Consider the following 27827-nt stretch of genomic DNA (forward strand, 5'->3'; position numbering starts at 1 on the left):
TTCGGCCCTTCCCCTTACAAACTAAACAAGAACAGCAAACAGGAAACGCTTGTCTTTTAAAAATTACTCTATTATTATCAAATAGAACCACAGTATCCAAAAGGTAATTAGAAAGTTCTATCCCCGACTAAATGGCCCTGCATCGCGCCTGTGAGTGGCTGGCAGCCAAATCACTGCCCCCGTGCAGATTGTTTTTATCCATTTTATTGTCAAGGAAATTAACAGCCTGAAGGGGTTCCCCAGGCCCAAGTGCTCCCCCCTGGGGCCCTGGGGAAAGCAGGCAACAAGCCACCTGGTCTCACTACCCCGTCCTGGGGAGAAGGGACAGGAGGGGAGGAGGGTTCACAGCAGAAGGGCTTGGGGCGCCCCGCTCCCGCCCACTGGACTCAGCCTGGGGGCAGCCGAGGCACCGGTCCCAGGGGCCTTAGACCCTTGCACCTGGCTGCTCATCCGGCCGGGGCAGGGGCGGGGCGCATGCTCACTCGCCCGTGTGGGTCCGCAGGTGGTACTTGAGCGATTGCTTGTAGCGGAAGCACTTGGCGCAGTGCGTGCAGGGGTAGGGCCGCTCGCCGGTGTGCGCTCGCTGGTGCTCCAGCAGGTGGTGCTTCTGCGTGAAGCGCTTGCCACATTCGGCGCAGTGGTAGGGCCGCTCACCGGTGTGGATGCGCCGGTGTTCCAGCAGATGGTGCTTCCGGATGAAGCTTTTGCCGCATTCGGGGCACGCGTGCGGCCGTTCGCGAGAGTGCACGCGGCAGTGGTTGGTGAGCTTAGATTTTTCGCTGAAGCTCTTCTCGCACTCTGGGCACTTGAAGGGCCGTTCACCAGTGTGAGTCCGCTGGTGGCGCAGCAGGTGTGATGGGCGGCTGAAGCTCTTGCCACACAGGCTGCAAATGAAGGAGACCTCGTGCTTGCCCGCATGCACACGCTGGTGGATCACCAGGCTGATGTGCAAGCGGAAGCTCTTCTTGCATTCCGGACAAGTGTAGGGCCTCTCCCCCGTATGTGTGATCTGGTGTTTGGTCAGGCTTGACTTGTGGCTGAAGCTGCTGTCACACTCAGGGCACTTGTAGGGCTTGGCGCCACCACCACTGCCTGAGCTGGGTGACTTGGGACGCGGCTTGAGTGAGTGCTTGGGATTGAAGGCTGAGCTGCGCTCCGGGGAGCTGTAGCCACTGCGCGCCCGATGGATGCGCTGGTGTAGTGTGAGCTGCTGCTTGTGGCGGAAGCTGATCTCACACTCTGCACACTCATAGGGCCCCTCCTTGATGTGGTTCCGCTGGTGGATGATGAGGTTAATCTTCAGCCGAAAACTCTTGCCGCACTCCATGCAAGTGAAGGGCCGCTCGCCACGTCGGTTCCGCTGCTGCTGGCTGGAGGACCCACGGTTCTCCCCCAGATGCCGCTCACCATGCCCATGAGAATGCCCATGAATGCTGGGCACCAGCCTCTTCACTGATGGGTTGCCCAACTGCAGGGGTGGGGGGCTCTCCTCGCCCTCGGGGGACATCTCCCCAGGCAGGGGCGTCTGGTACATACTGGCCTCGTACCTCCCGGATAGCTGCCCAAGGGGCTGCAAGTGCTGTGGCAGCTCGTCATCCTCCTCCTCTTCCTCGTCCTCCTCTTGCTCTTCAGTCTTTATCACGATCCCCTCTGCTCCAAGGTAGAAAGCAAGAGTTTAGTATTATCTAGAACCCTGATCCTGGATAAGTACAAGGTTTCATCCTCACCAACAGACTTTGTGCTACACCTGTGTGCACACACACAGAGATACAGATATATACATATATTTATCCAAATTCCTCCTTCTGGGAAAATCTAGTTCCGCGTCCCATGATTCCTACCTTCAGATGAGCAGTTGTGAAACCCAGAGCTTAACAGGGCTCTTGAGGAAGCAGAGGAGATGGTTATTTGGTACCTTGTGCTCAGGAGATGAAGTTGCTGGAGGATCAGTCCTCAGCGGGAAAGAAACCAGTCCCAAGAACCATTACTCTGTGCCTGAGCTTGTGTTCCTGGACTCAAGTCCGGGAGCCAGCAAAGTTCCACTTTTCCTGCTGCAAGCCGCAGGAAAATGTAATGGAATTCAATCACAAAAGCTACTACCTGGAAAGGTCAAGGGCTTTTCTGAAGGTCAAGCTTCAGAAGTCTTGGTGATATTTTAGCTTTTGTATATATATCTTAGCTGGTTCCTACAGTGATTTTCTTGTAATGCTATGCATGCTTGCAAGAACTCCTAATAGAGTATTTATCTAAAATACCTATCAAGCATCCAAGGCCAAACAATCTCCTGAACCAAGGTAACACCCTTGTGGAAACGATGCCTGTTCCCTAGGTCAGGTGGATAACTTTATTTCTTGTGCAATCTGAGCCCCTCGTTTTCTATTACTAACATTATAGACTCCTAACTTCTTACCTAACCACTTCTAGGAATGTAGATTGAGCACATAAATTCTCTTTTTGATATACTAACCAGTCATTAGTCACTATCTGAGGAAAACTCTTGTCTGCCTTTATGACCCTGTAAGAACTCAAGCCTGGTGACCTTGCTCTGCCAGGATTGCTATTGCTTGGGTTTATAACTGGATTTCAGAGAGACTTGGGGAGAACTGAGAGAATGCGGAGACTGAGTGAGAGAGAGAAGGAAGAAAAGAGAACGGAAGAACTAGATGGCTAAGAACTAGAGAGAAATGAACTAATGGAGAAGAACTAGATTGAAGAGCTAGAAGAGAGTGCCAGAGGAATGAGATGGGAGATGAGGAGGAGCCAGATGGGGAGGACCAAGATGAGAGAGAAGGAGATGGGAGAGGAGCTGAGATGGAAAGAACTAGATGGATGAGAACCCAGATGGGGCAGAACTAAGAAGAGAGAACTAAGTTGGAACTCAGAGGGGACAGCGGATAAAGGTAGAGAGGATCAGGCAAAAAAGCAGGTAGGCATGAGAGAACAGAAGCTGTAGAGGAGAACTGACTCAGGAGAGTACAGTGAATGGACTAAGGAGTTTTGCGTACATAGATTCATTTCATGTCATCCAAGATTAAATTATCAGCTGGTTGTAGATTCTTCCCGGACCCTGGGAGGGGACTGTCGAGGGGCTGGACCCCCAGAGTCCCCGATACTTTTCTTTTGGAGCTCACGTCCGCAGCGGTCTGGATGGGCACTGACTCATAACTTTCAGACAGTGCTTCCTCCCTGAGCCCACCTGTGTGTATTTCTCATCATGCCTTCATTGATCCCCTCCATTAATGCCTCCCTCCTTCTCAGTGTCCATGTCTTCTTTGTGAGCCTGACCTGTGAGTGACGTCAACACCAACTGAGCTCCTCCCTGGTGGGACCCAGGTCCTGGTCCTCTGGGGCAACCCAGGGAACTACAGTGCAGGTCTCACTGTGCAGCCAGAACGAGTGTTCTGGAAACACCAGCCTCACAGCTTCCTTCAGGCTCCAGAGGGCAGTGCCTGCAATGCCCAGCTGGTAGAGTCCCCTTCCCTCCAAGCCTGGCTTGTCCCCATAGGATCTAAAGAAAGCCAGGTTCTATGGGGCCCCTGAGAACCTAAGAACATCTCACTCATTCGAATTCTCCAGGTGCTTTTGTAGTCTGACCTTTGGCATCCTAACCAGTGTTAATTGGAGAGGTTTTTTGGTTTGCTTTTGAGACAGGGTCTCTCTATGCAGCCCTGAATGTCTTTGAATGCAAGAGTTTACCTGTCCCCTGCCTCTTAAGGATTAAAGGCATGTGCTACCATGCTCAGATTTTTCTTTTGAGAACATAATTACATTTCTTCCCTTCCTTTTCTCCCTCCAAACCTTCCCATTTACCCCCCCTCTCTTTTCAAATTAATGGCCTCCTTTTTAGATGATATCTCTCTCTCTCTCTCTCTCTCTCTCTCTCTCTCTCCCCTAAGTATAACCTACTCAATCTGCATAATGTTTTTTGTATATATGTTTTCTGGGATGACCATTGGTGTACCAGGTTTTGTTATTATCTTTTAAGTGTGTATCTGTGTGTGGGTATTAGATCCCACTGGAGCTGTAATTGCAGGCAATTTTGAGTTGCCCAAAATGAGTGCTGGGAACCGTCTCTTAACCACTGAGCTATGTCTCCAGCCTAGTTTTTGAATTCTAACAAAATCTTTGTAGAACATTTTATACCTGTCCTTTGTACCTGAGCATAGCATGACCCTTTGGGGGTCGAATGACCCTTTTACAGGGGTTGCCTAGGACTATTGGAAAACACAAATATTTATTATGATTCATAACAGTAGCAAGATTACACTGTATTTTATGGCTGGGGTCACCACAATGTGAAGGCCTGTATTAAAGGGTTACAGCGATAGGAGGGTTGAGAACCATTGTTCTAAAGCTTGTGACCTACAGTGTTACATGAGTGTGCTGAGTGAGCCTCCACACCTGGCCTCTGTGCACTTACTTAGATCTAAGGAATTAGATCCTGACCACTTGACCAAGGATACCATGAGATTTTTATTAGTTGAGAATATGCAAATTATAGCCAGATGTGGTGGTGGTACATGTTTGCGCTCTCAGCACTTGGAAGGCTGAAGCAGAAGGAATCAAGAATAAGGGCAATCTCAACTACAACTGGAAGCCCCGAGTCTCAAAAACAAACAAATGAAAACACAAACAGGCAACCAAACTGTGGAGCACCAGAAAGGCTGTCAGGAAGGGCAGTCCAGGGTCAGCACTGAATGCCCCTGCTACAATACTGCACTCATCCTGGGGAGGGTGAGGACACGGGGATCATGTAGTTACACACACTGTGACTAGTCGACCAGAGAAGGATGGGAGTCTCTCAGTTTCTCTTTCTTTAGAGCTAAAAGGAAAACCCCTGGGCAGGCAAGCTGTAGATCCCAGCAGCTGCTCAGAGGAGACATGAAGGAAAAGCTGTTTGAGATAGGCTGGCATGGAGGTCAGAGGGGCATCTTTGTCCAGAGTAAAGAGAAAGCACACACAGGCTCTGGCCAGCACAGGGGTGGGGAGTGGTGGGTAGGGGAGATGGACAGGAAAGGAAGAGAAGAGTTAACCCTTTCTGGGTTGGGACTCAGAATGGCAGGCAGAGCCAGCAGACCCTTATATTGGCTCACAAGGACTGCCCACAGTTGTTTTTAAAACATGCTTTTCTTGCAGGGTGTGTTGGCACACGCTTTCATTCCCAGCACCGGGAGGCTAGCCTGGGCTTCTTAGTGAGACTCTTGGCTCAAAGGCAGATACCACCACCCAAATAAAACAAAACCACCAAACCCCAAAGTCAGCGGTGCTGACTTTGATGAATGAGAAGGGAATTTGAGCTCCGCCACTACCTGGGTGTCCTTGGACATGTTTCTGACCTCATCTGCCTTTGAGTTCTTGTTTGAGCCAATCCTGGGCAGAACAACTTCTTTCTTCAGCTGGGAGATTTTATTAGGACCACTAATAAAATCAGGGGACAGGGCCCTCCCTCTGCAGCCCGCCCACCCCGAACTTACCCGGGCAACTCCTCTGCTGCACCAGCATCTGCTTGAGCTCGCTGAATTCACTGGAGCCTTCAGTGGACTCCTCCAGGGCGTTCTCTGGCTCCTGCATGTCCAGGTCTGGCTGCTCTCCACAGGGGTCACCTAGCTCCGAGTCCTGAAAGCCATGCTCCTCCACTTGTCCCATCAGTGGCTCTGGCGGCGTCTCCAGACCTTCTGAGCCTTCATCGTTGGTCTGCACCTCGATCTTAATCACGATGCCATCGTGTGCTGAGGAAGGTGAGCACACAGAGCCGTCAGGCCACCTCCCCAGGGTTCTACAGTCCTAGCATTTACATTCCAACAGGTCTTTTTAAAGAGACCCTAAAAAATACAACAGAGTCAATGGTGAGCAGAAAGAATTTTCTGGACACTTTGTAGTCTTGAATGCTAATACAAATTGAGTCAAGTTATAATAGATTAAAGCTTTATTCTCTACAAATCCTAAGTTGTTTAGAAAATTATTTCACAGCCAAAACCCATCTTCTCTCTTGCTGGTCCATTCATGCACCAAAGATCATAAAAAGGTGGCTGTCTCCTCACTTCTCAATCTGACCCGGTTCTTACGGACTCCTAGAAGGCCTTTCTCTTGGCCCACATAATTTCTCACACAGGTGTAACTGTGAGAGGGTGTTTGGGTTTTGAGTTAGACAGACACCATTAAATGAACAGCTGTAACATGTGTGTTTTCTTGCACAGATCTGTATTAATTTCAGGTGGGCTTTATAGATGTAACATCACTGTACACAAACGGGAGCATAATACCCATCTTTGCCTTTCAGTGCCGTCTCTCTTTCCTATTATTTCCTTTCTCTTCTCATTCCATCATTACAGAGATAACTCCTGTAATTAGCTGTGATTTCCTCCATGCTTATATAGTTACATTCATATCAACATACATACATTAATTTTATTCTTGGGTCACTGTTGGAGTTAAAATAAAACGGCCTCTTTTTCTCCTCTGTGATCAACTATCTTGTAGAAATTCCTTCAAGCTGATTTTCCATGGTGCTAACTAGTCTTTTAAATGATCCATATATCCCATCCTGTGGCTTATACTGTAATTTAGCAAGTTATTCCCTAATGGATAAAACACTCTTTGTCTTCGTCTTTTGCTACAGTAAACAATACTACAACAAACATCTGTTTATATCCCCAATTACAAAAGAGTGGTTTCATTTCTATGGGACCACAGCATCCAAAGATGAATATAGTTAATTTTGGCGGATCAACCAGCTTGCTTTTCAGTAAGGCAATGGAAGCCCATCCTCCACTAGGCTGTGGAAGCAACCTCTGCCGCCATCCCGCCATCCCGCCATCCCGCCATCCCACCATCCACACGTGCAATGCTCACTTTCCTCAAGTAATGTACAAAGTGGCAATTTTGATTCTACTTCTTTTCTCTTGTTGCTTCATTTTGTTTTTGTTTTTTGAAACAAGGTCTCACCCTGTAGCCCCGGCTGGTCTGGAACTCGGATCTGCCTGCCTCTGCTTCCCAGTGCTGGGACTAAAAGGCGCTAACATTAAAGGGCCCCGACAGCCCAGCTGATTCTGCTTCTTGGATGGGGGGTGGGTTTAGATAGGGTTTCCCTTTTCTATAGGTCCTCTAAAGTGATTTCGTGTAGGGAGTACCACCTGTTTTAATCTTTTATTTTAGATATAAGTTAGTGATGTACCATCCTGGGGCGGGGGGAGGCAGAGGGTCAAGCGTTAAGAGCGCATGTGCTCGAGTGCTGAGCTCTCTCTAGCTCCTATTTTCATTTCTGAGAGGCTCGTGCTCAATTTTCCGGGCTGTCTTTAAACTCACACCAGCCCAGTCAGGTCTTAAATTTGTGATTGTCCTGCCTCAGCCTCCCAAACTTCCAGTCCTGATGGTCTGTGTATCTTTTAAGCATCTTCTAAAGGCGTGGTTCTCAACCTTCCTAAAGCTGTGATCCTTTGATACAGTTCCTCATGTTATGGTGACCCCCAACCATAACATTATTTTTTGTTGCCACTTCCTAACTGTAAGTTTGCTACTGTTACTGTTATGAATTGTAATGTAAATATTTTGTCGAGGTTTGCTCCTGAGCACCACAGTTCTAAAGACTCACTGTACACAGTCAGTTTGGTTCCTATGTAATGGTATGGGGGGAGCTTTAAAAGATGGGTAGATTGGGGCATTGCTCTTGTGAGGGCAGTGGTGCTGGCTAAGAAAAAGTCCTGGTTTTCTCTTCCTCTCATCTTTAGGATGCCATCTGCTGTGCTATGATGTAGCCAGAAGACTTCTAAGAGTAATGAGGTGTCGGCGACAAGCTCTCGGCAGCCAAAACTGTAAGCTAAACACACTTGCTTTCTTTTCCACTTCTCAGCTCAGGCTGGGTTGGAACTTACAGTACAGCCCAGGCAGATCTCAAATTAGCGTTGTAGTCAAGGATGACCTTGAACTCTAATTTTCCCAACCTCTACCTCCCAGTGAATGAGATTATAAGCACACATCACAGTATCTACAACAAAATTGTTTTCTGTATAAATTACCAGTTTTGGGGTAGTTTGTTAGAGCAATACAAAGCAGATTAGCCTCACCCCTCTTCTCCAACCTCTCCTCCCTCCTCTAACCTATGTCCACTCTCTCCTTATGCTGCCTGTCTTCATTCTGGGGGCCTCGTGAATTGTGCCTCTTTATCCTGCCTCAAGTCCATATTAAATCATCACAGGCCTCCAGAAACATGACTTCCCTAACCTGCATAAACTCCTGAAAGTACTTTACTTGTCTACTCCCTAAAATAACATTCCTAAACAGTCTCTTTGCAGCTTTTTGAATGAACATAGAGGTAAGTGGGGTCACTACTCTAATCGGAATACTTGGGAGGCTGAGGCAGGATTGTCACAAGCTTGAGGCCAGTCTGGGATAAGTGAGGCTGTCTAAAAAAAGTTTCAACAAAAACATGATTTCTAGAGGAAACACTGAGATAGAAATAAGCTTTTTCCTTAACCCTCATTTAAAGTCACCAATGGAATCTAAAAACTCCAGCGGTTTTAAATCCATCATTATTTGCTTAAAAAATACACAGCCAAGTTCTTCTTTGATAGCTGGGTTCTTTATACCCCACTCCTCTTCACCGTGAGCCTGTTTCCAATCCCACTTTGCCCATGGAATGTTATCCTAATAGAATCATGCTTAGGAGCCTTTTGATGATCACCTCATCTGCCACCAAAAATATTCCTATAAATTGAAAGATAATCTTGCTTTCATCTCTAATAGTAACAAGGCTGGACATGTTCATTTCTTCCTGGTTGAAGTTATCCTTAGTGACAATTATGTAGAACGATAAACAGTTATCCAGCATGGAAAATAAAAAAACTTTGGAAACGAATGTCTAATTAGGGTAAGTAGGAGTTTTCCTCAATTAGTTCACTTGCTAGAGAATGTACACATGTTCTTACTGTATAATTTAGACAGATCAGAATCAGGTCTATTCTGTTTTTCATTTTTTACAGACACAGGTATTATGGGTGGGTTGGAAAATGCTCAGGTGGAAAATGTCACTTGACTCTTTGGAATTAGCCTAAATTACATGCTACAAAAAGCATGGGGTTAACACATTATCAAAAATTGTTTTTAGCCTGGCAGTGGTGGCGCACGCCTTTAATCCCAGCACTCGGGAGGCAGAGCCAGGTGGATCTCTGTGAGTTCGAGGCCAGCCTGGGCTACAGAGTGAGATCCAGGACTGGCACCAAAACTACACAGAGAAACCCTGTCTCGAAAAACCAAATTAAAAAAAAAATTTGTTGTTAATGGACATTGGCTGACAATTATGTTCTTTTAATTTTGTTATAAAGCTAAATATTAAAAAAAAAAAAAAACAAAAACAAAACCCCTAACTTGCACTGTCATCCAGGTCCAAGAGCAGTGCCCTTCTGCACACACCTTCCACCAGTTTGGATCGTTTGGGTGGTAACAGAGGGTTCACCTCAGAAATGCTCCATGTGAGACTGGGACAAGCAGGGGTGCCCTCTCATTTCTTGTGGTCCTTGGGATGGAACCTGGGGTCTCATGCAAGCCAGACATGTCTATTTTTGTTTAAGGTATTGTACTTATGTAGCTTGTTAATTATGTAAATTTTTAGTCCTTCAAAGCTATTTAGGATAATATAGAAATACAGGTTAATAGTCACCCATAACTATTAAACTTATAGTCATGTTAGATGTTTTCAATGTCATACACAGTTATATTTAGATAGATAGGTGATCTTCAAATACTTCAAAGATCTACACAATATGGCATTTAAAATGTTTTAATAACATAAGGTTTTTCTTGATAGTGAGATACACCTGATCCCAGCAGCACCAATTTACTCCAAAGATGATGGGCATTGAAGAAACTCCATATGGAGTTTGCTTTCTTTGTGGTAAAAGCTAGTCACTGGGCAAAGAAAGTGCCCTTCCTCAGTTGCTGACAGTATACTGTCCAAACTGGACCAGCAGGATGCAAAAGAAAGCAACTGCCAAACTTTGTCAAGACAAAGTAGGACAGTTCTTCAAAATTCCCTGCTTCTCAGAAATGTCTGTCAGATATACTAGGCCTGTAGGCCAGGGTTGGATGCCCCAACATTACAAAAGAACTTTGGGTGATTGTCCAGGCAGCCAGATGTCCCTGTCATTAGGTAACACACCCTTCTGTGGTATTTGATGGAGTTAAAAACTAAATAATTAAACTTATAGTTTTCCTTAGTTTTGATAAAAGGTAAATTAGATATAAAACTTTAGACTCACAAAGATAGATAATGGAGTATTTTCTCTGATTTTGCCAAATACAAATGGACTATATATTGTGACCATGATTCTTACTTGCTAAATATTTTTTTTTAAATTTCTTTCTTTTCTCTCTTTATTTTTTAAAATATTTTATTTATTAAGTATACATTATTCTGCCTGCAGGCATACATCCAGAAGAGGGCGCCAGATCTCATTACAGATGGTTGTGAGCTGCCATGTGGTTGCTGGGAATTGAACTCAGGACCTCTGGAAGAACAGCCAGTGCTCTTAACCGCTGAGCCGTTTCTCCAGTCCCCACTTTTTTAAAAGATTTATTTATTTATTATGTATACAGAAAAGGGTGCCAGATCTCATTACAGATGGTTGTGAGCTGCCATGTGGTCGCTGGGAATTGAACTCAGGACCTCTGGAAGAACAGTCAGTGCTCTTAACCGCTGAGCCATCTCTCCAGCCCAAATATTTTTGTTGTATATAGTTTTACTATGTTAAAGTTAAAATCTTCCTTTTTAATTAAACAAAAAGGGGAAAATGCTGTGGAACAATCTGTTTGTACACTGTGAATATGCATTGCTATCATTGTTAATAAAGAGCTGACAAGACAATAGTTAGCCAGAAAGAGGTTAGGTGGGAGAGCCAAACTGAGAGGATGCTGGGAGGAAGAAGGGTGGAGTCACAAGCCAGGTGAAGGAGCAGCAGATGAATATGACGTGATAAAAAAGGCACTGCTACATGGTAGAGCATAGATAAGAACTATAGGTTAATTTAAGATGTAAGGACTAGTTAGTAACAAGTCTAAGCTATCTACCAAGCATTTATAATTAATAAGTCCCTGTGTGGTTATTTGGGGAACTGGCTCGCAAGACAGAGCTGACTGGCAGGGCAGAAAACTCCGCCTACGGGTTCTCTCTTTAAACTACACATGGGCTCAAGGATTAAGCTGTCAGTTTTCTTGCCCACTGAGCCATATTCTGGTTCCTGTGAGTCATTTTGGAAGTATTTTTGCAGCTTGTTTGTATTTGGTTACAAGATCTTCATTTAATCTGATTCTATGTTCTGGCTAGCTGAGACCATTGTAGACCTGGGCTTGCCTCACCACTGTGGAGACCTTCCTGCTTCTGTGTCCCAACTATTGGGATGATAAGTATGTATCACTGCACCTGGCTGTAACTCTGTCATTTTTAATCTCTGTAATCACTTTTCGTAAAGATTGTTATGAAATGGGAAAAACTCTATCCTACACACTAATTTTGAATATATAAAGGGTTAGTTGTTTTTTTTTTTTTTTTTGACACAGGGTCTCTCTGTATACCTTTGCACCTTTTCTGGAACTCACTCCGTAACCCATGCAGACCTCAAACTCAGAGATCCACCGGCCTCTGCCTCTTGAGTGCTGGGATTAAAGGTGTGTGCCACCACCGCCCGGCTTCAAGGGGTTACTTGTTAATGGAGCTTATGCAGTGTTACATTTGGAGAGAATTAGTTAAAAATAAACAATTCTTTATGTTTAGCATTTTTTGTTTGTTTGTTTTGTTCTCTAGGGCAAGAAGTTGTTTTAAGTTTCCAATGTTTTCAGGGTTAGCCCCAGCCCTTTTCTACCTATCGCCTCAGTGCTGGGCTCAAAGGTGTGCACCACCAGGCCCTGCTCCTCTTTTTACTTTTGAGATAGCCACTCACTAAGCTGCCCAGCTGGGCCTGTGAACTTTGGATCCAACTCTCTCATCTTCCTAATTAGCAGACATTATAGGCTTTTACCAGTTTTTAGGAAGCCCAAAGGTCTAAGTTCTGTGTTCACAGTATTTACTGAATAAAATGGCCCAATATTTCTGTAGTTGATGATGTGAATGAAACTCAGACACCATAAAGACAATGACCAATTCATCTCAATAAATAAAAACTTAAAGTGGCTTTACCAACACAAATATAAATATTAAATACAAAAATACTCCCCAAATTAGGGAAATGTTTTCATAGATAGGACAGATAGTATCTTTGGTTTGGTTTGGTTTGGTTTTGAGAGAGAGGTCTCATTAGTCCAGCCTGAGACTCCCAGAGACCTGCCTACTTCAGCTTCTCACTGCTGGGTTAGGTGTTGGTTCAGTCTCCACCTGCCAAATGCTTAGTTTGTACAGAGCCACAACCAAGAATATCTCTGATATTTAAAGTGTCTTTAGAGCAGCACTTGGGAGGTGGAGGCGGTAGGATCAGGAGTTCAAGGCCAGCCTGGGGCTACATGAAACCCTGTCAACACTAACAAAATGCTTTTAGAAATCAATAATGAAAAGAAATAATCTCAAAGAAGAAAAGGAGTACAAGATAGCTCAGAGACTCAGACACAAAGGCAAAACTGTATGTACATCACTCTGCAGAGAACTGAAGAAGGGCATCAAAATACTGTTTATAGCAGTGGTTCTCTCTTAGGGGTCTTGGTCAAACCACCCTTTCACAAGGGGCACATACATATCAGATATCCTGTGTATCAGATATTTACATTATGATTCATAACAGTAGCAAAATACAGTTATGAAGTAGCAACAAAATAATTTTATGGTTAGGGGGTCACCACAACATGAGGAACTATATTAAAGGGTCGAGGCATTAGGAAGGTTGAGAACTACTGGCTTATACCCTTAGCTCCTGTAAGTCACACAATGCTAAAAACTGACTACTGGACAGGGTGTATGGCATCACTTTCATACTTAGATGAAAGCAGATAGACTGAGGTAGTCGCTGAAGGGCATTTGCTGATATCTATTAAATGTTTAAATGGGCAGAACTTTTGATCTAGAAAATCATTTCTAAAAGTTTAAGGCCATTGCAGAGATCTACTTATAAGGGTCTTTACCGATGCACTAAGACTTGTGAGCCTCCTAAATGCGTATCAACAGGAGTATGCAAATAGATTATGAACATTAGAATCTGCTATTAAAAGTAATCTAGGTTTAAATAGTAAGACACGTGTGAATCCTCCTGCCTCTGCCTTCTGACTACTGGAACTGAAGGTATAAACTGCTTTGCCTGGGTCAGATACTTTACCAAAAAAAGCTGGCAAGTAATGTGCATCTGTATTAGTTGAACTTGTTTTACAGTAGAATGCACTTATTATAATTTACAACAATGTGTAGCATAGCACAGAACACTGGAAAGAATGAAAAGGTGACTTAAGATTTTACTCTTACCATCCCACCCCAACCTGCCTTTTCTTTTTGAGAACCACTGGTATAAACAGAATCTGGATGTTCTTCAGTTTTCAGAAGACTGATGTGCATACAGTCTCTCTCACCTTTGTGTCTGATTCTGCTAACTGTCCTACAGACAGGGTCTTGGATAGCCCAGGCTGGCCCCAAACTTACTTTGTAGCCAGGGATTCCAAGGATTCATGTTTCTCACCTCATGACTCCTAAAAACACACACACACCTGTATGGGCACTTGAGCTAGTTAGACAGGACCACTCCCTCCAAGCCTCTCACCAGCCACCAAATGTCTCATGGTTTCAGTGAGCCCGAAGCAGAGCCACAGTCGGCAAAGCTCATGTTTGCAGCTCCTGTTTTTCCCTAGAGGTGATCACCTTTTCTTTTGCTTTGCTTACTGTTACTAGCCACACAGTCAGCTCCAAATTCTCCTCAGTTCCCAAGCTATGTAATTCTACTCTCAAAGCATTCATACACACATAGCATTTATTTAGTTTCATCTACTTGTAAAAATTCTAGAACCTTCTAGTGTACCCAGGATCTTTCACAGCTTCCCATCTTGTCTTCAGTTTTCTCTCCCATCTCTTCCTTCCTTTTTTTTTTTTATTTTATTTGTTGGAGGTTGTGGCAGGAAAATCTGTGAGATGGAGGGTAGCCTGGTAAACACAGCGAGCACCAGGACAGCCAAGACTACATAGAGACCTTGTTTCCAAACAAACAAACAAACAACAACAACAACCACAATGAAAGAGCCCTTTTCCTTGCAGAGGACCTGGGTGAGGTCATGTGCACATACCATGTTCATGAACATACTAGAGGAGGCCAGATGGCAGTGAATCCCCTAGGGCTGAAATAACAGTCGTGAACCATCTGATGTGGGGGCTGGGAACTGAATGTGGTCCTCTAGCAAGCCATGCTAATGGCTGAGTCATCTCTCCAGGCCAGTGACTGTTTTCATATAGTGCAGATGTGGTTGCTAAAACTGGTTTTCTCTACTGGTGTAAGCCTAAGTGAGAGCAAGGACCTCTTGGATACCCAGCTATGGACAAAGTACCTGATGAACTAAAAAACATCTGATGAACTAAATAATAAACAAACAAGTAAATCTTATGGTATAAAAATTCTTCATAATATGATGTCAGAGGTGACAGAAAGTGTATCATATTATGAAATACGTAGTATGTTTTAAACTATATTTTAGATTCTGTTCAATGTTAGACTCTCTCTTTATTAGGTTAAATGTATTAAAAATTTTAAAATATTTAAAACAGGGGCTGAAGAGATGGCTCAGTGGTTAAGAGCACTGACTGCTCTTCTGGAGGACCCAGGTTCAGTTCCCAGCACCCACATGGCAGCTCACAACTGTCTGTAACTCCAGGTCCAGAGGACCCAACACCCATGGTAAAATACCAATGCACATAAAAAAATAAAAATTTAAAAAAATGTTTAAAACAAATGAGAATTCACATTTTTTCCATGCCTTCTGGTTTGTTTTGCGTTTGCAGGCTGTGAGTACACAGGGAAGGGAACAAATGTATGGACACACAGACGGATGACATGGACACACTAATCTGAGTACTTCCAGCTAAGTGGAACATCAACTTTGCTCTGGATCGCTAAGGGTCCCGAAGCACTGACTGAGTTTACTGAGGCAGCTCATGAAACTGTCATTCTTGATACATGTGGGACTAATAAAATTCTCAGTTTTCTAGATGCCCTTCTTGGTCGATCTTTGGATCTGGTTGAAGGTTGCCTCTGCCACCTTCTAGCTGGGGAGAAGACACTGGACAGATTATCCAGGTTTGTAGGAGGGCAGACACCTACAGTTTCTCCAGTAGCAGTTGCCGTTAGCTAACTAGTCCGTGTCCCGTGTCACCTGCCCTCCCTACTGACGTCAGCTCCAAGGGCTGGGAGGAAGCACAAGGGACACAGGAGGGCTCTCTCCACGAGGCCACTGCTTCTGCAGAAGCTCAGCGCAAAGCGGGCTAGGCCGTTTGCCTTTCACTTGAACCCTCTTCAGTGGGAGGCCCATCTGGGATGCAGATGGCAAAAGGAGACAGAGACAGAGGTGGATGCTACCAGCGCGGCCCCTGGCCTCAAAACCAGTGGGGGCAGCGGCCATATTTCAGGGTTTTGGCCACGAAGCATCTCTGCCAATTCTTGCTTTAAGCTAACTCTCTGCCTGAGTTCTTCCACATGGAATCTCTCTATTCCTACTCAATTCTTGTTTTCAGATTTTCCTCTAACCAAAGTATATCCCTAGACCAGCCCCTCAACCTCATCTATTTTCAAATTCATCTATTTTTATCTGTGGTACTGAGTTGGGGTAAGCCTCACCGCTCCATCTGATGTTGGGCATCGAGTGCATGGGCCAGGCAGCCATGACCTGACCCCTCTGAGACTGGGAGCCCAGACAAACCTTCCTCGCCTTGGGTTGTTTGTGAGCTAATGCAGTTTTCAAATCAATGACATTAAATCCTAACAAAGCTATCCGTTGGCCACCAACAGTTCCCCAGCAGGATACTCTCCTGTCTGCAGTCAATGGGATCCCCAGTGTTGTTCTAGTCTCCTCTTTTTTTCTTTTCATTTTTTTTGAGACAGGGTTTTCCTGTGTTCCTAGTTCTGCCTGTCCTGGATCTGCTCTGTAGACCAGGCTGGCCTCGAACCCAGAGATCCGCCTGCCTCTGCCTCCTGAGTGCTGGATGTGCACCACTGCCGTCACCACTACCTGGCTAATTTTCTCTTATGCTCGATTGTTACATTCACCACCAAGGACAAAGGGATTTTTTGACTGAAAATCTCTGAGGCATGTGATTCAAGTCCAAAGGAAAATGGCAAGCAGAGCCTACACAACTGATGCATCAAGATATCACTCACAGTGAATGTGTGTAGGCTACTGCCTAGTGAAGTCCATGCCTGCCCTCTATTCAGGCAGAGACATGGCCCTTCTGTGGGAAATCTAGGAGGTATGAGCAGAGCACAGGAATGCCTTCTCTATGATTCTTCCTACAAAAAGTATGGCAAGAATGGGTCATGTAAAAAAAAAAAATCTCTAAGACAATGAACTCTATGTATTCCTACTTATCAGCTAACTGTGTCACTGGTGTCCCAAGAGGACATCTACCTGCAGGCCTTCTCCTTTCTGTACAGCTTGTTCAGGTCCTCTCTTGACTGTGGCACTCTAGACTAGAGCCACCTGAATACTGAAAGACCCAGGATGTAGAGCCCTGGGACATCCATTTGCCACTCACCAGCACTGGGGTCTGTGGGCGTCTCACCCTCCTCAGAGTCCTCTTGCTCCTGCATGGCTGGCCTTTCTCCACGCTCCATCTGTGACATGAGGTCTGGTTTGGATATTGCATAGTCTGGGCAGAAGGAAGGAAAGAAAATATTCTGAGGTATGAGGTGGCACTGTATGCTGTAAAGGTATCGTCTGTGGGGATGTGACCTAGAATAACCCCTCTGCCAGGGACTGCAATGCTGGAAAATAAATAGGAAGTATTCAGCCTCTTTCTTCAGGACCCATGTGCACGTGTGAAGTTTGCCCAGGAGCTTCAGACAACACTGAAATTGTATGAAGTAAAAACTAATCCTGATAAAGAATAAAATTCATAAAACAAAATACTGACAGAGTGCGTTCCTTGTATGAAAAAGGGTTGCCAGTCACGATGCTTCATGCCTATAATACCAGCACTTGGGAGCTGGAGTCAGAACTGCTGTGAGTTTGGCGGCAGCTGGGCCACAGAGGGAGATCCTGTTCCAAAAACACAAAATAAGAGGCCAGATGTGGTGGCACACACCCTTATTCTCAGCACTGGGGAGACGGGTAGGCAGATCTCTGGGAATTCAAGGCCAACCTGGGCTACATTGTGAATTTCAGGCTGGCCAAGGTTACATATTTAGACCCTGTTCCGACAGAAAAAGAAAAAAGTTAGGGCAGGCATGTGGTTCAATGGTAGAACATGTGCTTGACATGTGTGAGACCCTAAGTTCAATCTTCAATACTCCTCAAGAAGTTTAAAATTATTTTGAAATAAAAGGATGAAGAAACATGGCAGAAATATTAGAAACATATTACCACATATAGCAAATGGTTAATATTCTTTTTTTGTTTTGTTTTTTTCGAGACAGGGTTTCTCTGTGTAGCTTTGCTCCTCTCCTGGAGCTCACTCGGTAGCCCAGGCTGGTCTCGAACTCACAGAGATCCGCCTGCCTCTGCCTCCCAAGTGCTGAGATTAAAGGCGTGTGCCGCCGCGGCCGCCACCACCACCACCACCAAGCACAAATGATTAATATTCATACTTATATAGAAGCAACCTTTATAATCAGTGAAATTAGGGCAGAAGTATGAAAAGGTAATTCACAGGAGACATACAAATGACCAGCAATTATATAAAAAAAGATGCACAAGTTCACTATCATCAAATAAAAATAGTATTTTTTTCATCTATCAAAGGGACAAATATTTGCTTATATTAAGTACTTGTAATAGAGAAGGAGCAGGTGTTCAAGGTTATTACATCTCAGACTAGTCTGGCTTACATGATCTTGTCTCAGAAAACAAAACAAAACATGACAGAGATTCAGAACAACGGAAGAAACCAGGGTGTGGAGAAATGGCATTCTCATGTGCTGCTGCAGACAAGAGGCTCCTCGGTAGTGCATCCTCTACCCCACAGCCTCTTCACATCTGCACTGGGCTGTTTATCACCACAGCAGTGAGACAGAAGTACCATGGCCCAGCAGCAGTACAGTCAAAAGCCAGAGTTCAGAGGCCCCCGAGAAGGCTCAGTCAGGGGTAAAGAGCACTTGTTACTCTTGTAGAGGACTGCGGTTAGGGACCCAGAACCCACATGGTGGCTCACAAATCACCTGTGACTCTAGTTCTAGGGGACTGAATGCCTTCTTCTGGTCTCCATGGGCACCAGGCATGCATGTGGTACACATGCTAACATGCAGGCAAAACACTCATACATATTTAAAAAAAAAAAGCCAAAGTCCATCTGGATACTGTACTTTCTTCCCAAGGACTGTGGCCTACAGGTGCTGATAAAAAAAGCTGTCTAATATGAGGTACTACAAATGAATGTTCGCCTTTGTGCAAACTCCACACTACATGTGTAATAGGGCCTACACTGTGCACATGTTTACACATGTACAGAAAAGATGAGAAAGGACAGAATCCTAAAGGGGGCCTGGTGGCCTCCTCTGTGGGTTAGTGGTTGCTCTTTATTATGTAATTGTAAATCGTTAACTTTTTATAATTGTGTCTGTATTTTAAAAAACAAATTTTTAAGAAGAATAATGTTAGCCTATGGAAAGGTATGTCTAAAATTACCTATTTTAGCATGAATCAAAGTTTGTTTTTTAAAAAAGGATTTTTTCTTTTTTTGTGGGGGAGTTGAGGATTGAACCCAGGGCCTTGCACTTGCTAGGCAAGCGCTCTACCACTGAGCTAAATCCCCAAACCCAGGATTTTTTTTTTTACTTAAAAGTTTTTGAGATTTTTACTTTACATCTACAGGCATTTTTGCCTACATGTATGCCTGTCCACCATTGTGTACAGTGCTTATAGAGGCAAGAGTGTAGTGGGTAGCCATCCCAGCATTGGCCTGGAAGTTCCAACCCTCATTGAGGCTTCGGTAATGATCATGCCCGCAAGGCGGGGCAGAGGAGGGAGCGGAGGTCAGGCTCTTGGTTCCAGGACGCTGGATGCTGGAGGTAGACCGAGCAGAGTTCTCCAGAGAACACCCCCGGACTGCGCTATACCTTTGCCAGACCCTGCAACCTACCCCTTCATTTGTAAGTTAGCCCACAAAATAAACCTCCCTTTTAACTACATGGAGTGGCCTTAATAATTTCACCAATACAAGAGGGCATCAGATCCTTTGGAACTGTAGTTACAAATGGTTGCAAGCTACCATCTGGGTTCTGGGAACCAAATCCAGATCCTCTGGAAGAGCAGTCAATGCTTTTAAATGCTGAGTGCTCTCTCCAATCCCATATTCATTCATTCATTCATTCATTCACTCACTCACTCACTCACTCATTCATTCATTTATATTTTACGTGTATGAGTGTTTGCCTGCATGTCTGTATGTGTACCACCTGTGTGCCTCATACCCACAGAGGCCACAGGAGGGTACTGGAGTTACAGCTAGTTGCCATGTGGGTGCTGAGGTCTTCTTCAAGAGCAGCAAGTGCCCTTAACTGCTGAGGCATCTCTAGCACCCAAATCAAAGTTTCTGTCCAACAGCGTACTCAACATTCACACCTTTCTCTCTTGTACTTGTGTTTCAGGGAGGTGGGGTATGCAGGTGTGCTCACCTGTGTGCATACACGGAAGCCAGAATTTTACATCAGGTGTCTTCTCTTTACTCTCCGTCCTCATTTTTTGAGACAGGATCTCTCACTGAAACTGAATCTGTTTTGACCAGACTGGCTAGACAGTAAAGCTCCAGGCACCTCCCGCTGTAACTGGAGTTATGGACACACATCACTGTGCTGGCCTTTATGTGAGTGGTGGTGATCTTAACCCAGGTCTCCTGAGCTTGCACAGCAAGCTCTTTATCCATTGAGACATTTTTCTTTTATCTATGTCAAAATCTCCTACACGTCAGAGAAAAGGGTACATACAGAAAGAAAGTCCATCTTTCCATTTTTCTTTTTTTGGTCCTTTCATGTTTTTAATGAAAACAAGAATCAACAGACCTCTTCTATGAGACTGTGACTTCCTAATGGGGACCAGGACCCTGGGGCCATCTGACCTCAGTGAGTGAGTGTCAAGCTGTGTGAGTAAGAAAACTAGATCTTTAATCCTGTCCTCAGTCCTTCACTACTGTTATTCCTAGAAGCATTTCACACCCCACTGACACACAGTAGGCCCTCAGTACATCTATATTCCTCTAGTTACTTTCCTTTTAATAATAATTTACTAGATAAATGAATTTTATAAGCAGGATGCAGGGGAAACACTCTATGGTGGCCCACCAACGTCCAGCCAGCTTTCCCCTGTGGCCCCAAGTGCTCTATAGTTTCTATGAATAGATTGTTCCAGCTTCTTCTATACTGTCATACAAGAGTACGTGGGATGTTTGTCTTTTGTTTTTTTCATTTATGTCACTCTTTTTAAAAGAAAAAATTATCTTATTTTTAATTACATGTGTATGTATGTTTGTGCACATGTGATTCCAGGTGCCTGCAAAGTTCACAAGAGAAGTGTCAGATCCTCAGGAGCTGGGGTTACAGGCAGTTGTAGGCCACCTGATGTGTGTGCTGGGAACTTTTAACCACTGAGCAATCTCTGGCCCATTTGTGGTACTCTTTAGGATTCTGTTTGGAGGGCCGGGGAGATGGTTCAGTTGGTAAAGTGTGCCTGCTCTGTATGAATGGGAACAAGGCTTTGATCCTCAGCACCCAGCACACTAGGTGTCATGGTGACCATGCGTGACCCTAGTGCTGGCAGGAGAGGAGAGGGAGGGGAAGGGGTCAGGTAGGTCCCAGATGCACTCTGGCCAGCCAGTCTAGTCAGGTGAACTAGTTCAGTGACAGGCCTCACCTCAAAACACTAACGAGGAGAACGAGGAAACATTTGACATCGCCCTCTGGCCTCCACACACACACATGCATGCACCACATTGCACACACACACAGAACAAGGAAATTCTGGAGTGGTAGTACATGTCTATAAACATCAGGAAGAGGAGGCAGCAGGCCGGGGGTTCAAGGTCAGCCTGCCGGCCTCTCTAGACAGTAAGACCCTGTTAAAGCCATCATGTGCATGGCAGTACCTTTCTATAACCCCAGCACTAGGGAGGCAGAGGCTGGAGGATCTCAGTGAGCTTGAGGCCAGCACAGCCTACACAGCAAGTTCGAGGCCAGCCAGGGTAGCCCTACCTTAAAACAAAACAACACATACACACAAAACCAAACCCAAACAAGCACCGCCACAAATCAACCAAACAAAACCGAAACCAAACCAAATGTTTGCCTACTTACCCATGGAGACTAGAGACTCATAGTTGCCCCGCATTACGTTCTTATAGAGTTCCTTCTGCCACTCGGAGAGGTTTCCCCATTCCTGCTCCGAGAAATGGACGGCAACATCATCAAATGTGACAGGGACCTGAAACAAAGCAACCGGGTCAGCAAGGACCAAAGAGCTAACACCACAGATTGTTAAACCCACCCCCCTTCCTAAGGACCGGAGAGGGAAAGCCTTCCTCCCCTGTACTTGCTCAGGGGGCTTTCCTAAAAACCGGCTGAAATCTGGCCACGTTCCTGGCCAAGGGGTGGAGGACTCATCTTGACCAGGCCCTTCCTACTTTAAAACATGTAGCACCAGGAGCAGCAGGGAACGGGTTGGAAATGCAGACTCTTAGACCTTACCCTGGACCTTCAGAGACCAGTATGCCTTTAGTGAGACCCTAGAGTTCTAATGGACAACAGCCTCCAAGAGGTGTTGGCTTACAGACTGTTTGGAACAAAAAGAAACTGGTCTACACTTATGTTCTTTAGAACCTTCTGGAAAAAAAGATTAAAGCCTGTTTCTTAGTTCCTTAAGGATACATCCTGAAATGAGTTTTATTGGCATTAAAGATTAATAAGTAAATTGACAAAAAAAAAAAATGTTAGCACAAACCCTCTAACAGTTGAACTACATTCTTCTCCCTGTCCAGTCTGATGGTAAACCATTAAGCACTGCTCACTGGTACAATTGTCCCTTGGTACCTGCAAAGGATTGGTTCCAGAATCTCAGGATACCAAAGTCTGCTGATGCTGAAATCCTTATAATGGCACAGTATATGCATAAAAACTCCAGCACTTTAAATCACCCCTTGATGGCATGCAATGCTGCTTCAATGTGAATGCTGGGTACAGCTGTTATAATCTATCATTCAGGGGACAGCTAGAAAAACGCGTTCATGTGCAGTGCAGACATATTAACCCGGAGCAGGCAGAAACCGGCTTGCAGAACCAGAGTGTGGAGGGCAGACTGACTGGAGGGAGGCTCTATACATACCCTCTCAAGCCTTCCTCCTGCATCCTGTCTCAGGCTCTGGGATGGGCTCTACTGACTCCTTTCTAAGTGGACTTACACACCAACCTGTGCTTTTAACAACAGCAGAAATAATCTGCTCTTGGTGAAGCAATACTGGACATCAGGGATCCTTACTTCTTGTTTTTCCTTTCCCAATCATCACTTTCCTTTTCTTTCAAGTAAACTAAATCCCCAAGCCATGTTCCCCTGTAGATGGTTTCCTTGGGAAGACCCCAGTGGAATGGGTGTACCTTGGGAACTTCTCCATTGCTGCCTGGGGGCAGCCGCAGGATCCAGAAATTCCTGTTTTTCAGCAGATTCTCCATGTTCTCCAGCCGACGCTGCAGCAGCCCATACTCCTGCAGTAAGGTCCCCAGTACAACCCACTTGCTCTCCAGATGGTTTGCAAACTCCACAGCCGTTCTCTCACAGTCTGCTATTTTCTTCTCATTTGTCCCTGTCCTGCCCTCCAGGGTCAGTAGCCGCATGGCCTGGGCCTCCAGTTTCCTCTCCACTGCTTGGACGGCAGCCCACACAGCCAAGCGAGTGATCTCTGCGGTGGGCAGTGGCTGTTCCTTCTGGGCTGTAGAAGAGGTATGGAAGGGAGCGTCCTTTTGCAAAGTGGGACTCTGGAGCAGGGCATCCATGTCAGTCTCGGGAACTGTGGGTGACAGAGTCAGCGAGTCTTTCTCAGGAACTTCAGGAGAGTGGGGTGGAGCTTCTTGATGGTGGGTGGAGTGGGAAAGGAGAGGGGTCTCCTGACCAGCAGCTGAAGGAGGGTAATGGGTTTCTTCTTGGGAAGCCAGGGATACCTGGTGGTGTGTGTCTTGCTCAGAGGTGGCAGAATACAGAAGTGAAGGTCCCTTCTGGAGAACATGTGACATCTGGCCAGAAGTCTCTTGCTTCAGAGTACTGTCGGACTGGGGCAGGGCACCTTGCTGAGGGGCAGTGGGAGACAAAGAAGGAATTTCTTTGGGGGGAAGAATGCAAGGAGGGAACACAGTTTCTCTGGGGAGTCCAGCAGGGGCCTGATGCACAGACTCTTTGTGTGGACCCCTGGAGAATGATAGAGGCGATGAATGTCCGTCCTCCATGTCCAGCTGCTGGACCTGTGTTCAAGGAGAGAAGGAAAGACAGCATTGAAGGTCACAGTCTCCAGCTGGCTAAACAAATCCAAGAGACAAGCATTCATGCTAAAAGGCCCGTTTTTGCAACAATAAGACACATTCCAAGGAAGCAAATCTCTTCTGATAGTGGCACTGATGTAGACATCAATGATAAAGCTATTAGAACAACACATGAAAGATGGCTATGCCACCTTCTGTTTTCTACACAGCCATCTTTCCCTCCACAACATGCTTCAGGCATGATGAATGGTGTGCAGGAGGGGAAGGATACTGGGAAGAACTCAGTTCGTGGCTCTGTCAATACCTACTTCTGCCCGTTCCACCACAGCCTGCTCCCGTGACTGCTGCCCTTGTCTGTCTGCAAAGGTCTGCAGAGCTGGATGGGCTTGGGGCATGGCGATTGGCTTCTGCTCCAAGTAAAGGACACTGAGACGTAGTGACGGGAACGTAGGCAATTCAGCCTCCACGGGAGCCCACGTTTCCTAGGTAGAGGGTCCACCGGGCAGGTGTACATTGCTGGGCTCCCTCACTGTGGTTCTTGAGGTAGGGATGAGGGAGAAGGTAGGCCCGTAGTGACCGAAGCCAGGCAGACATTACACTTAAGAGTGTTGAGAGTGTGATTAGAGTGTTGGGGACTCCAGGCAGAATAAAGATAAGTTTTCTTCTGGCACTCTATCCCCATCTTGCCACATCCATGTTGAAATCTTGAACCACTAGGGAGGTAAAGCCATGCTCTTCAGTGGGTGCCTAGTCCATTTACCTAGCCTTGCAATACCTTTCCTGGATCTAAACGGAATTTTCTAACCATTTTTGTTCTTTTCTTCATAATATTCCTTCCAAGAACCTGTTCAGCTTCTATGTTCTCTGTAAAAGTATTCTGTAAGGTAATTAAAACTTGCTTTCGGGGTTGGGGATTTAGCTCAGTGGTAGAGTGCTTGCCTAGCAAGTGCAAGGCCCTGGGTTCAATCCTCAGCTCCAGAGGGGGACGGGGGAGAAGAAAAGAAACCTTGCTTTCTTCACTTGAAAATTAGCATATCCCTTGTGTCCAGTCTTATAGTATGTGCTCAATAAATGCCCGTCAAGTGAGTCAACTGTATGCGATAGTTAAAGAGGCCATCTAGGTAAATGACAAGGTTCCTCTCGCCACCTTTTAGACTTGTCTAAACCCACGCCACGCCTTCCACAGCTGTCTTTCTTACATCTGCTCACTGATTCACGCACAAGTGACTTCACTAAAGTTGCATTCTACTTTTAAGCCAAGGACTGAAGATTTTGAGACCTTGTCTAGCAAAGATCTTTGGGAAAGCACGATCCATATCTCTGTTATATGGGAGCTCATTAGCAGAGTAAATATTTAGGATTTATTATGTGACATAAACTGTGTCAAAGCATTTTAAAGGATTACCTCATGTGCACCCCACAAAACCTGATGAGACGGGCACTACTAGTGCTATCCATCTTTAGCCTAGGAAGACACTGGAAACAGGAGGGGCTGCATGTACCTTGCCTCAGGTCACACAGTCTGCAGGCTGCAGTCTATAGGTGACCTCTAGGCCTCAATTATAGACAGAGGAAGCTGATAGGTGTGAGACAAGTCAGAGGCTTGGTGATTTAACAGACCTATGGGAGGCTTACCCCATGCAATCAAGTTGGAATAGAAGGTCCTATCTTTTAAAGACATCCCTGATTATGGTGGTGTTAAGACCTCTTAGAAAGCCCATCACAAGGGATGAATTCTCCTCAAAACACACACAGATGCATAATTCTGCAAACACGGAGAGTTCAAAGACCCCTTAACTCTCAACCCTTCACTATGAAGTTGGTGGCCAGACTAGACAGCTGCCTTAGGTGGAAGGCGCACTCACTGGGTAAAGGCACCAACAGAGCTGCACAATGGGCACATTAATGGGTACATTAAGACTGTCTACCTGTGAGGTATTTGCCTATAATTAGTAGGAAGAAGGAAAAAACACCTGGAGGGCAGGTTAGCTTCCCGAGAACACAGGGCTTTAACTCAGACAAGAAAGAAGCCTATAGTAAGTAAAACTAGCAAGGCGAGACGTCTTTATTAGCCAGTTCAATCAGAGCTCAAAGGGAAATAGTCACTTTTGTTTTCTCCATTTAGGGATTTGGAGTACTGGAAAGGGGAGAAGGGTCCCAAGATGTGTCCTTTCCCATCCTAGTTAAGTCCTGATACAATGGCATCAGTTCCAGTAAACCTGTGGCTTGATCCTAAGCAAAGAACTAAAACGACTAAGCTCAAATTCTCAAACTGCTAGCAGAGAGGAAGGCTAGAACCCTTCTGCGCCACATTTCATAGATTCTACCTGTCTCTTTCTCCCTCCCTGTATGATGAGAGAGTGAGGGCCCCAGGATCCATGCCAATGCATAACAAAACACATCTGACTTCTTACAAAAAGATGTGCCATTTTCTTACATGACCTAGGATGGTTCACCCAGAATTACATGCCGTATCATGAAAGGGTTCTGGAGACCTAAGCCCGGAGGTAGGCATGTTTTAAAAAAAAAAATCACTTTATTTCCCAGGAGTTTTGTTACTGTTATTTTAAGAACTGCGAGGCTTTTGAGAAAGCCATCTATCCCATCTCTTCCCGTGCACATAGGAACCAGGCTCAAAGGCACGGACTCCCATGCAGCAAACCTGCCTAGCACAGCCAGGGTGCCTCAGAGAGCATGTTGAGTGGGAGGGCGTTTAATTACTGAATGGCCCTCTGAAGAGGTACGTCAACCTCTTCGGTGCTACTCGCCAGACCCCATCCATCCGTACCCCAAGTTTGACTCGGGGTCCTCGTGATGCAGAGGTTGTGGGTCACGGGGCTCCCCACACCAGAGACGCTGGGCTGGGCGCTGCCCGGCCTTCCCCTCCTCCCCCGACGGGCCGCAGCCAGTGCTCGGCCAGCCCAGGCCGCCCACCCCGGTGAAGCCGCCGCCAGCGCCGCCCCCTCCCCGTCCAGGCCCGCAGCACGCCGGGCAGGCCTCAATGGGGCTACGGGCACCCAGCCCGGGCCGACTCTCTACGTGACCTTGGGGCAGGCAGGGCAGGTCGCCGCCGGGTGTCCGTGCCTCAGTGTCTCCGCTCTGCGAAATGGGAGAGCCGCGTCAGCGCCGCGCCCAGGCCGGGAGCCGCTCCGCGGGGCCGAGCTCTGCGGAAAACGTGCCGGCGGCCACCCCGACGGACGCAGCGCCGGCTCCGCAGCGAGGGAGCGAGCGCGCCGCCCGCGCCCCACCTCGGGCCGCGTGTCCGGGCGCCGTGCGGCCGCGCAGCCTCGCACGGACGGCCGCCGCTCCCGCCCGCCCGCCCGCCCCGGCCGGCCTCCCCCCCAGGGGGCGCGCGAGCCCGCCAGGGCGCCCCCTCCCCGCTAACGTCGCCGCGCCCGGCCCTTACCGAGACCCCAGGCCGGGCCGCCGAGCCCGGAGCACGCAGGCAGTCCCCCGAGCCCCGAGGCCGCGCGTCCGTGCGCGCGCGGGCTGCCCTCCCCGGAGCCGGGGCCGCCTCGGCCATGGCCCTGCGCCGCCCGGCCCGCGCCGCGCAGTCCCCGCCGCCGCCGCCGCCGCGGCGCGCAGTCCCACGCAGGCCCGGAGCTGTGGGCGGGCTGGCAGTGCGGCGCGGCCTGGCCTCGCCCGCCCGGGCTGCGCGGCCGTCGGGCCCCGGCCTGCTCGGGGCTGCGCGCGGCGGGCGGGCGCGGGCGGCGGCGGCGGCGTCGGAGCGCGGCTGTGCTGGCTGCGCCCCGGCGGCAAGCTGGGCCCCAGCGCTCCGCGGCCGCCCCCGGCGCGCTCGCCCGCCCCGAGCGGCCGACGCTGCGACCCCGGCTGCGGCCCGGGCCCCGGCTGCGAGCTGCGCGGCCGTCCCGGCGCCTCTTCAGCAGGGGAGCTGCACCGCAGCTGCCATGTTGCTACAAACTGCATCCTGGGAGGCATGTCCCTCTCAGGCGTTTCAAGAGGAGCGCTCGGAGGCTCGTCGGAGGCGGCCGGAACCCAGACAGCTCCATCTACAGCCGGTAGGAGCGAACAGTGAGGCGCGGGCCGCCGCGGCGCCGGACACGCCCTGAGCCCGTCGCGGCTCCCGGGCCCTCGCGGCTCACCTGGCGTCCTGGCGGCCCGGCGCCCTCGGGCCAGGCCGCGGCGGGCGGCGGCGGCGGCGGAGCGGAATCCGGGGCGCGCGACCCGTGCGGCGCGCTGGCTCTGGAGGCGGGC

At 47.2% G+C, this 27827-nt stretch overlaps 1 protein-coding gene across 3 annotated transcripts; it reads right to left on the minus strand.

Moving 5' to 3' along the window:
• Positions 1-186: 186 nt before the first annotated feature.
• LOC118580404 (zinc finger protein 777) lies at positions 187-27760 on the minus strand. 3 transcript variants are annotated; one of them, XM_036182096.1, is made up of 7 exons: positions 27019-27759; positions 26657-26711; positions 22737-23594; positions 21444-21570; positions 16697-16810; positions 5475-5729; positions 187-1650 (listed from the first exon to the last, which is right to left on the minus strand). In XM_036182096.1, exons 1-7 carry the CDS (start codon positions 27549-27551, stop codon positions 479-481), a joined length of 3114 nt encoding a protein of 1037 aa, XP_036037989.1. In that variant the 5' UTR covers positions 27552-27759; the 3' UTR covers positions 187-478. The 3 variants fall into 3 exon arrangements, with proteins under 3 accessions (XP_036037989.1, XP_036037991.1, XP_036037990.1); XM_036182098.1 differs by lacking the exon at positions 26657-26711 and having other exon boundaries at positions 27716-27760; XM_036182097.1 differs by lacking the exon at positions 26657-26711 and having other exon boundaries at positions 27019-27153.
• Between the last annotated feature and the right edge of the window lie 67 nt (positions 27761-27827).

The sequence above is a fragment of the Onychomys torridus genome, chromosome 3 (genome assembly GCF_903995425.1).
Source record: "Onychomys torridus chromosome 3, mOncTor1.1, whole genome shotgun sequence".
NCBI lineage: Eukaryota > Metazoa > Chordata > Mammalia > Rodentia > Cricetidae > Onychomys > Onychomys torridus.

Bases quoted from the DNA above. Each gene is read 5' to 3' on its own strand.
- LOC118580404 (XM_036182096.1), bottom strand. From the start codon at position 27,551: ATGCCTCCCAGGATGCAGTTTGTAGCAACATGGCAGCTGCGGTGCAGC. The intron at 16,811-21,443 runs GTAAGTAGGCAA...CCTTCTGCCCAG, and splicing joins TGAGTCTCTAGTCTCCATGG to ACTATGCAATATCCAAACCA. The intron at 5,730-16,696 runs GTGAGTGGCAAA...CACCTTCCTCAG, and splicing joins GCCCACAGACCCCAGTGCTG to CACACGATGGCATCGTGATT.